This window comes from Leucoraja erinacea, unplaced genomic scaffold (genome assembly GCF_028641065.1).
Source record: "Leucoraja erinacea ecotype New England unplaced genomic scaffold, Leri_hhj_1 Leri_439S, whole genome shotgun sequence".
Classification (NCBI taxonomy): Eukaryota; Metazoa; Chordata; class Chondrichthyes; order Rajiformes; family Rajidae; genus Leucoraja; species Leucoraja erinaceus.
The window spans coordinates 105,682-116,189 of NW_026576340.1; the positions used below are offsets into that span (position 1 = coordinate 105,682).

Sequence of the window (10,508 nt, forward strand, 5' to 3'; positions counted from 1 at the left end):
TCTCTCCTCCCCTATCTCTCCCCCCCCCCCTCTCTCTCCCCTTCCATCTCTCCCCCCTCTCCCCCCTCTTTTCCCCCATCTCTCCCCCTCCTCACCCCTCTTCCTCCCTATCTCCCCTCACTCCCCCCATCTGTCCCCCCCCCCATCTCTCTCTCCTCTCCCATTTCTCTCTCCCCCTATCTGCCGCCTCTCACCCCCACTGTCCTCTTCTCTCTCCCTCCCCCCCTTCTCTATCATGACTAGTAGAATTCGGCCCATCAAATCTACTCCGCCATTGCGTCATGGCTGATCTATTTCTCCCTCCTAACCCCATTTTCCTGCCTTCTCACTATAACCTCTGACACTCCTACTATAGAATCTATCCATCTCAGCCTTAAAAATATCCACTGACGGCCCCCACAGCCTCTGTAACAATGAATTCTACAGATTCACCATCCTCTGACTAAAGACATTTCAGTTTATTTCCTTCCTAAATGAACGACCTTTAATTCTGAGCCAATGATCTCTGGTCCTGGACTCTCCCACTAGTGGAAACCCACTCTCTACATCCACTCTATCGTAGCCTTTCACTATTCCGCACGTTTCAATGAGGTCCTCCCTCATGCTTCTAAACTCCAGTGAGTCCAGCCCCAGTGCCGATGAACAGTCATAGGTTAACTTTCTCATTCCTGGAACCATTCTTGTAAACCTCCATTGGACCCTCTCCAGAGTCAGCACATCCTTCCTCACATACGGTGCGCACATTTGCTAACAATATGCCAAATGTGGCCTGACCACCGCCTTGTAGAGCCTCAGCATTAGATCTCTGTTTTTGCATACAAGGCCTCTTGAAATAACTGCTAGCATTGGTGTTTGCTTCCTTTCTTATCGATTCGACTTGCAGGTTAACTTTGTGGGAATCCTGTACCAGCACTCCCAAGTCCCGCTGCACCTCCGATTTCTGGATTCTCTCCATTTTTATAAAATAGTCTACACCTTTATTCCAACTACAAAAAATAATGACCACTTTACTGCACTATATTCCATTTGCCACTCCTCTTCCCACACTCTACACTACCTGCCCCTCCATATATTTTCGTTTGATCCGCAAACTTTGCCACAAAACCTTCAATCCATTCGTCCAAATCATTAATATACAACGTGAAGAGTAGCATCCCCAGCACCGACCCCTGCGGATATCCACTAGTCACTGGCAGCCAACTAGACAAAAACACATTTATAGCCACTCTTTATCTTCTACCATCCAGCCAACCTGCCGTCCATGTTAATATCTGCCCTTTAATACCATGGGCTCTCTTCTTCCTCAGCAGCCTTGCGTGTAGTACCTTCTCTCTTTGTCTTCCACCCTCTTCCCCCGCCCCTATCTGTCTGTCCGTCGCCCCTCTCTTTGTCAATAGACAACAGGTGCAGGAGTAGGCTATTTGGCCCTTCAAGCCAGAAACGCCATTCAATATGATCATGGCTGATCATCCACAATCAGTACTCCATTCTTGCCATCTCCCCATATCCTGCTATCTTTAAGAGCTCTATCTAACTCTGTCTTGAAAGTATCCAGAGCACCGGCCTCCACTTAGGCAGAGAATTCCACAGACCCTGTGAAAACCATGTTTCCTCGTCTCCGTTCTAAATAAGTCACTCCTTATTCCTAAACTGTGGCCCTTGGTTCTGGACCCCCCCTCCCCCCCCAAGATCGGAAACATGTGCGAGTCAAGTTCAAGTTCAAGTGAGTTTATTGTCATGTGTCCCTGTATAGGACAATGAAATTCTTGCTTTGCTTAAGCACACAGAAAATAGTAGGCATTTACTACAAAACAGATCAGTGTGTCCATATACCATGATATAAATATATACACACATGAATAAATAAACTGATAAAGTGCAAATAACAGAAAGTGGTTATTAATAATCAGAGTTTTGTCCGAGCCAGGTTTAATAGCCTGATGGTTGTGGGGAAGTAGCTATTCCTGAACCTGGTTGTTGCAGTCTTCAGGCTCCTGTACCTTCTACCTGAATGTAGCAGGGAGATGAGTATGTGGCCAGGATGGTGTGGGTCTTTGATGATACTGCCAGCCTTTTTGAGGCAGCGACTGCGATAAATCCCCTCGATGGAAGGAAGGTCAGAGCCGATGATGGACTGGGCAGTGTTTACTCCTTTTTGTAGTCTTTTCCTCTCCAGGGCGCTCAAATTGGTGAACCAAGCCATGATGCAACCGGTCAGCATGCTCTCTACTGTGCACCTGTAGAAGTTAGAGAGAGTCCTCCTTGGCAAACCGACTCTCCGTAATCTTCTCAGGAAGTAGAAGCGCTGATGAGCTTTTTTGATAATTGCATTAGTGTTCTTGGACGAGGAAAGATCTTCAGAGATGTGCACACCCAGGAATTTGAAGCTCTTGACCCTTTCAACCGACCCGTTGATATAAATGGGGCTGTGGGTCACCTTTCTACTCCTTCCAAACCCTTAATAATCTTATATGTTTCACTAAGATCCTCTCTAAACTCCAGAGTGTACAAGCACAGCTGCTCCATTCTCTCTTCATATGACAGTCCCTCCATCCCGCGAATTTACCTCGTAAATCTAAGCTGCACTCCCTCAATAGCAATAGACAGAGAGAGGTTCCTCCGCCGCTCTCTCGGTCCACCCTCTCTGTCCGCCCCTCTCTCTGTTCTCCCCCTCTGTTCCCTTCTAATCCCCCCCCTTTTTGTCCTCCCCCTCTCTCTTCCCTCCCCCTCTCTCTGCCCTCCCCTTCTCTGTACCCCCCTCTCTCTACCCCCCGTTCACTGTCCTCCCCTCTTTCTGCCCCCCTCTCCGCCTCCCCCCCCGCTATCTCCTCCCTCTCTCTGTCCTCTCTACTATCTCTGTCCTCCCCTATATCCGTCCCCTCTCTCCATGTTCTTCTCCCCCTTGTCCTTCACCCCATTCTCACTGTCTACCCTCTCTATCTCCCCATCTGTCGCCTCCTCCACTCCCGCTGTACTCCCCTTGACCTTTGTCCTCCCTTCACTGTCCCCCCTCACTGCTTCCCCCTCACTGTCTCTCCCCTCACTGTCTCCCCCCTCACTGTCTCCCCCTCACTGTCTACCCCTCACTGTCTACCCCCCTCACTTTCCCCCCCTCACTGTCTCCTCCCTCACTGCCCCCCCTCACTGCCCCCCCTCACTGCTCCCCCTCACTGTCCCCCCTCACTGTCCCCCCTCACTGTCCCCCCTCACTGTCCCCCCTCACTGTCCCCCCCCCCCTCACTGTCCCCCCTCACTGTCCCCCCTCCTCACTGTCCCCCCTCACTTCCCCCCTCACTGTCCCCCCTCACTGTCACTGTCTCCCCTCACTGTCCCCCCCTCACTGTCCCCCCCCTCACTGTCCCCCCCTCACTGTCCCCCCCTCACTGTCCCCCCTCACTGTCCCCCCTCACTGTCCCCCCCTCACTGTCCCCCCTCACTGTCCCCCCTCACTGTCTCCCCCTCACTGTCCCCCCCCTCACTGTCCCCCTCACTGTCTCCCCCTCACTGCCCCCCCTCACTGTCCCCCCTCACTGTCTCCCCCCTCACTGTCTCCCCCTCACTGTCCCCCCCTCACTGTCCCGCCTCACTGTCTCCCCCTCACTGTCCCCTCCTCACTGTCCCCCCTCACTGTCCTCCCCTCATTGTCTCCCCCCTCACTGTCTCCCCCTCACTGTCTCCCCCTCACTGTCTCCCCCTCACTGTCTCCCCCTCACTGTCTCCCCCCCTCACTGTCTCCCCCTCACTGTCTCCCCCCTCACTGTCTCCCCCTCACTGTCTCCCCCTCACTGTCTCCCCCCCTCACTGTCCCCCCTCACTGTCTCCCCCCTCACTGTCTCCCCCCTCACTGTCCCCCCTCACTGTCCCCCCTCACTGTCCCCCCTCACTGTCCCCCCTCACTGTCTCCCCCCTCATTGTCTCCCCCCTCACTGCCCCCCCACAATGTCCCCCCCCCTCACTGCTCCCCCTCACTGTCTCCCCCTCACTGTCTCCCCCCTCACTGTCTCCCCCCTCACCGTCTCCCCCTCACTGAGCCTCTCCACACAGTTCAGCCGGAGGTGAGCATCTTCCTGTCGGGGGATGGGAGCCGCGTGTGTTGTTTCACCACGGGCTTCTACCCGCGCTCCATCGAGGTGAACCTGGTGCGGGACGGCCTGGTCCTGGATGAGAGCCGCTCCCACGGGACGCTGCCCAACCACGACGGCACCTTCCAGCAGCGCCGCTGGGTCCACGTGGAGCCCGGGGACACGGCCCCGCTCCCCTGTCTTGTGGAGCACCCGGGGCTGTCCGAGCCCCTCGAGGTCTTCCTGGGTGAGTGCGTGGGGAGGGTGGCAAGAAAGAGGGGAGCGTGAGATCGGAGGGAGGAAAGGGGAGGGTTAGGAAATAGAGGACTGGGTGAGGGGGGGTGGAAAGCTGGAGATTGGAGGGGGAGATTTTTGAGATGGGAAAGGGTGGTAGAGTTGGTGAGGAGGGGTGGGGTAGCTTTCAGGGCAGGTGGGTGAGGAGGGAAGCAGCTCGGGGGGGGGGGGAGATGAGGGGGAGAGAAGGGGGGGGGAGTGAGTGAGACTAGGGGAAGGAGAGATTGGGGGGGAGGGGCATCCGGGACCCGGTCGCGCTGTCTCTCATCCACCTGTGTTTGTGTATCTGGGACAGTCCACAAGTCGGGCAGCAACGTGATGACCATTGTCCTCGTGCTGGTTGTCCTGGTGCTGGTGGCCGCGGTTGTGGGGGGAGTCCTCTACTGGAAGAAGAAACAAGGTAGGAGTGGGGGGGGAAACAGTGGAGGGGCGTCCACTGCTCAACCCCCCCCCCCCCCCCCTCCCCCCAACACATGCCCCTCAACCTGTCCCCGACCCCCGCCTCTTCTGATACAAGACGTTGCGTTGTTTCCTCTGTTTCCCATCTCCTCCCCACTCCCTCCCCAGACCGTTGGGGGACGTGTGGGTGTGGGGGCGGGTGTGGGGGTGGGGGCCGGTGTGGGGGTGGGGGCCGGTGTGGGGGGTGGGGGCCGGTGGTGTGGGGGGGGGTGGGGTGGGGGTGTGGTGGGTGTGGGGGGTGAGGCCGGGGTGGGGGTGGGGGCAGTGTGGGGGGCCGGTGTGGGTGTGGGAGCCGGTGTGGGGGTGGGGGCCGTTGTGGGTGTGGGGGCCGGTGGTGGGGGGGGGGCCCTTGTGGGTGTGGGAGCCGTTGTGGGTGTGGGGGCGGTGTGGGTGTGTGGAGCCGGCCGGTGGGGGGTGGGGGCCGTTGTGGGTGTGGGAGCCGGTGTGGGTGTGGGGGTGAGGACCGGTGTGGGGTGTGGGTGTGGGGGCCGGTGTGGGTGTGGGTGTGGGGGCCGGTGTGGGTGTGGGTGTGGGTGTGGGGGCCGGTGTGGGTGTGGGTGTGGGGGCCGGTGTGGGTGTGGTGTGAGGGCCGGTGTGGGTGTGGGGGCCGGTGTGGGTGTTGGGGGCCGGTGTGGGTGTGGGGGCCGGTGTGGGGGTGGGTGTGGGTGTGGGGGCCGGTGTGGGTGTGGGGGCCGGCGTGGGTGTGGGGGCCCGGTGTGGGGGCCGGTGTGGGTGTGGGGGCCGGTGTGGGTGTTGGGGGCAGTGTGGGTGTGGGGGCCGGTGTGGGTGTGGGTGTGAGGGCCGGTGTGGGTGTGGGTGTGGGGGCCCGGTGTGGGTGTGGGTGTGAGGGCCGGTGTGGGTGTGGGTGTGGGGGCCGGTGTGGGTGTGGGGGCCGGTGTGGGTGTGGGGGCCGGTGTGGGTGTGTGTGTGTGGGGGCAGTGTGGGGGCCGGTGTGGAAGCCGGCCCAGCTCTTGTCCCACTCTTCCCGGTCACAGCCCAGCCCGTGTCCGCTGTGTGATTGGGTTGAGAGCTGAGGGATGACAACTGTCTCTGTGTTTTACAGCGGGGAAGAGCGGCTACAATGCCACCAAGAGTAAGTACTGTGTGTGTGTGCGCACGTCCGTGTGCATCTACGCGTGTCCGTGTGTGTCTGTGTGTGTCTGTGTGTGTCCGTGTATTTTTGTGCGCGTCAGTGTGACTCTTGCGTATCTGTCCACGTGTGTGCGCTGTGACCGTCTGTGCGCGTCCCCGCCACGTGTACGTGTCCGCGCGAGTCCTTGTGTCCCCGTGCTCGTGTGTGTGCGCGTGTCCGTCTGTCCGCGCCTCACTGCACCCACGGCGTCGCCAGTTGACGTGTAACGTCGCTCCTTCCCTCCGCAGCCTCAGAGCGCGGGGAAAACTCATCAAACTCCTCTGCTCCAGCCTGAGGTAGGAACTGGGACCCCCCGCAAACCCTGTGGGGGTGGCGTTTATTCTGATGGAGGGAGTGGGAGCAGTCGGTATAATTCCCGGTGGGTGTGGGGGGGGGGGGGGGGGGGTATTCCCGACGGGGGAGCTGTGGGTTTAATGCCCCGTTGCGGGGGGGGGGGGGGGGGGCTACCGTTTGTGTGTATATAGTGGGGTGGGGGTTGAGGGGAGGTTTATGCCTGCAGTGTGTGTGTGTGTGTGGGGGGGGGGGGGGTGCGTTATTATATCCAGTGAGGGGTGGGGGGTGTATTCCCGGGGGGGGAGTTAATCCGGGGAGGGCGGGTTGGTTTTATTGCTGATAATTGAAGGGATGGGGGGGGGGGGGGCGCGACACTGACACGACAGTGACATTAAAGAGACTTGTGGATGGACACGTGGACATGCGGGGAGGGGGGGGGGGGGGGTGACGCGCAGTCAGATAGTTGGTGTCGGCAGCATGGTCGGCACAGCCAATGTGGGCCGAAGGGCCTGTTGTTGTGCTGTTCTGTCCTGTGGTGCTGGGGGAGTGTATTGCCGGCAGGGGGCGGGGTTCAGTACTGCTGCTACACGGGTGGGGCTTGTGTCGCTCGGTAACTAACTCTCTGTATCTGTCTCACCCAGGGCCGCCGTGTCCCGCCGCCGCCCCGGGTGCAGGAGCGTCGGTGGAGAGCGGGACATGTTTGCGGGGTTTCTGCTGTTGGGAGGGGGGGGGGGGGGGGGGGGGGGGGGGGGGGGTGAGCAATGAGCGCATCTACAGCTGATTTGGTGATTTGGACTTTGCGCTTCGCTCTGTGGGTCGCTGCTCATTTAATGACTGCACTGGGGGCTGCTGGGGGGGGAGGGGGAAAAGAGGGGGGGGAGGTGTGAGCAATGGAGGCATCATACAGCTGATTTGGTGATTTTGGACTTTGGCGCTTCGCTCGGTGGGTCGCTGCTCCATTTCAATGACGGCACCCATAATGTTCCTGCATTGACGGGGTTCTGGGGGGGAACAGTGCCGATCAGCATCTGGTGGGAATCACAGCTGGAGCGTTGCAGCGGTGGTTGACCCGAGGCCCGGAGCCACTCGGGGGGCGTTCCTGGCGTTAGGGGGGGGGGGCGGGGCGAATCAGGAAATGTGATTCTTTGCTGGGGGGGGGGGGGGGGGGGCGTGTTCTGCTTCACTGTCGCCACATAAATGTTCAATAAAATCCAGTGTGTTCTACAGCTGTTTGTCCGTGGCTGTTTGTGTGTGGTGATTGGGGGGGGGGTGGTGGGTCACGGGGATGGGGGGATGGGGGTCACGGAGATTGGGGGGTGAGGGGTCACGGGGATTGAGGGTCTGTCTTGGGGGTTGGGGGTTACTGGGATTGGGGGATGGGGGTCACAGGGATTGGGGTGGGGGTTACTGGGGTTGGGGTGGGGGTTACTGGGGTTGGGGGGGTGGGGGGTTACTGGGGTTGAGGGGTGGGGGTTACGGACGTTGGGAGAGTGGGGGTCACGTCAATTGGGGGGCTGAGGGATCACGGCCATGGGGAGGGGAGCAGTCGCATGCTCGTAGGACAGGCCCTTAACTGAGCGGGCCAGGCAGCATCTCTGGAGAAAAGGAATGGGTGATGTTTCTATCTTTAACTATCTGCAACAAATTGTACAGATAATGAAACACATGTTCTTGTCCCTGCCTCCTGCTAACTCATGTGGACGCAGCCTATCGGAGATGGCACATTAGTTCTGACGAGCGGAAAGGGAAATGAACCATTTCCTGTTAATACGTTTCAGTTTTGATGTCACCATCTTGTTATTCATCGTTGATTTATCTGTTGCCATTTCAGTAAGTTAGAGCAGCTTTCCAGTTTTCTGAATTCCAAAATTTCCGATGTTCTCGATTTTCTTAACCAAGAATACCCATGTGCCAATCGAGCAGCCTATTAAACGCCGCTTCCGTATCAGCCTTGACCTCCACCCCCTGGCAACGCGGTCCAGGCACCCATCAACATGTGTGTGAAGTCACTTTATCCGCCCGTTTCCTTGAAACCTTCTTCACCAATGTCCTCTAATCTTACACACTTCAAACCTGGAAATAGTTCTTGACTGACCAGAGGCTTCTTCTATATATAAATACGGCATTATTTAAGGTCAAGGCATATTACCGGGTGGAACAGGATATCATTCCTCAAAAGATGGAGAGACCCGTAATTTTACAGATTGAACGAATTTACTACCCCATTCTTGGAACAATTGGAGTACCTGGTAAACCATTTAAAACCGGGTAAAACTTGTTATTGCGAGCAAGTTTCATGCACATGTCTATGGAATTGATGTGTTGCTTTTGATGACGTTAATGTCGAATTTCAAATGAATTCACATCTGTTTTCCCGTTGTGTTCAATTGATCTAATTCAGCTGATTGTGTGAGGCGGCAAAATAGAAATAGACACATGTCTGGGTTCACATGTGGAAAATTAATGTGAATGGTTTGTTTGTCGACAAGACAACCAATCCTGAAATATTTAAGAAGGAACTGCAGATGCTGGAAAATCGAAGGTAGACAAAAGTGCTGGAGGAACTCAGCGGGTGCAGCAGCATCTATGGAGCGAAGGAAATAGGCAACATTTCGGGCCGAAACCCTTCTTCAGATCAGTCTCACTCTGATACAAAAATATACGTGCCGGGTCTAGGGGACAGAGGACAGGTTTGTGTCCTCACAAAAAAATGCTGCGGTAACTCGGCGAGGCAGGCAGCATCTCTGGAGAGATCGAATGGGTGGTAGAAATATTTAAAATAGTTGCAGAAGGAGACTATTTGGCCCTTCGAGCCTGCATCCACATTTAGTGTGATCATGGCTGATCATCCACAATCCGTAACCCGTGCCTACCTTTCCCCATGTTCCTTGATTCCGCTACCCCCAAGTGCTCTATCTATATTTTAAATTCATCTAGTGAATTGGTCTCCACTGTGGCAGAGAATTCGCCAAATTCACAACTCTCAGGGTGATTTTTTTTTCTTATCTCAGTTTTGAATGACCTCCCCTTTATTCTGAGACTGTGGCCCCTGGTTCTGGACTTCCCCAACATTGGGAACATTTTCCTGCATCTAGCCTGTCCAGTCCTTTTATAATTTTATACGTTTGTATAAGATGCCCATCCTTCTAAACTCCAGTGAATACAAGCCGTCTTTTCAATCTTTCATCATATGACAGTCCCTCTATCACAGCGATGAAACTCGTGAACCTACGCTGCACTGCCTCAATCACAATTTCCTCAAATTATGAGACCAAAACTGTACACAATATTCCAGATGTGGTCTCACCAGAACCCCATACAACTGCAGAAGAACCTCTTTACTCCTATACTGAAATCCTCTTGTTATGAAGGCCAACATTCCATTAGCTTTCTTCACTGCCTGCTGTACCTGCACGCCAACTTTCAGTGACCGGTGTACAAGGACACTCGGGTCTCGCTGTACCCCCCCCCTCCCCCCCCCCCCCCCTTACCTAACCTAATCCCATTGAGATAATAATCTGCCCCCGATGGGTAGGCGGGGAATGGAGGGATCTGGATCTCGACCTGGCAGAGGAGATTTTCTGAACGTATACAGACATTGAGGAGCGAACGTCCTGCTGGTGCGCTGTACTATTTGTAATCAATACTATAAATATAAATAACTGTCTGGAGAAAAATTGCAAATGTTCTACTCGATGCGGACGTACAATCAATGGTAAGTAATAATAAGATGGATGATACTTGGTTTGGCAACATTGCCCGGAACCCGCAACCGTACAGCTGCCTGTCTGCATTTTTACTCGTTATTTCTGCCGACGTGAGTCGAGTCGAGCTCTAGACATCACTATGGCGTTAGTCGTTTAAAGTGGAGTGTTGCATTGGCCATGACAACATCCCAAATAATGAATCATGAGTTCCTATTTAAAACAGTCACCAGAGCTTTAGGCAATTCCTTCCTGTCAGCGGTATGTACGGAATTCAATAACCGGGAATAATTCCAATATTTTAAACAATCAAAGTAAACGATTAAAAAAACAAGGATAAATTAATGTATTGCTCCCAGTTATATCCAAATGAAACATTATTTCAAATCTTTAGAATGAAGAAACAATCCAACAAAATTATTTACCTTATAGACACCTCCAACCGGGGTGGGCGGCCACTTTGCCAATGAATGGAGCCGCGTTATATAAGCCAGTCATGCTTCGTATAAAGCACAATTCAGCGACACCAACCTCCCGCTCAGTACTTGGTCCAGGGTTCTGCAG

The 10,508-nt window shown here is 55.3% G+C and overlaps 1 protein-coding gene across 1 annotated transcript in view; it reads left to right on the plus strand.

The window, feature by feature from the left end:
* Positions 1-7,086, plus strand: part of LOC129693831 (H-2 class I histocompatibility antigen, Q9 alpha chain-like) — a 31,751-nt gene extending 24,665 nt beyond the window's left edge. The window contains exons 4-8 of the mRNA XM_055630579.1: positions 4,045-4,308; positions 4,651-4,755; positions 5,878-5,907; positions 6,195-6,242; positions 6,882-7,086. Coding sequence (XP_055486554.1) covers positions 4,045-4,308; positions 4,651-4,755; positions 5,878-5,907; positions 6,195-6,241 — 446 coding nt within the window. The 3' untranslated portion in view covers position 6,242; positions 6,882-7,086. The remainder of the gene's footprint in view (positions 1-4,044; positions 4,309-4,650; positions 4,756-5,877; positions 5,908-6,194; positions 6,243-6,881) is intronic.
* Positions 7,087-10,508: the final 3,422 nt, after the last annotated feature.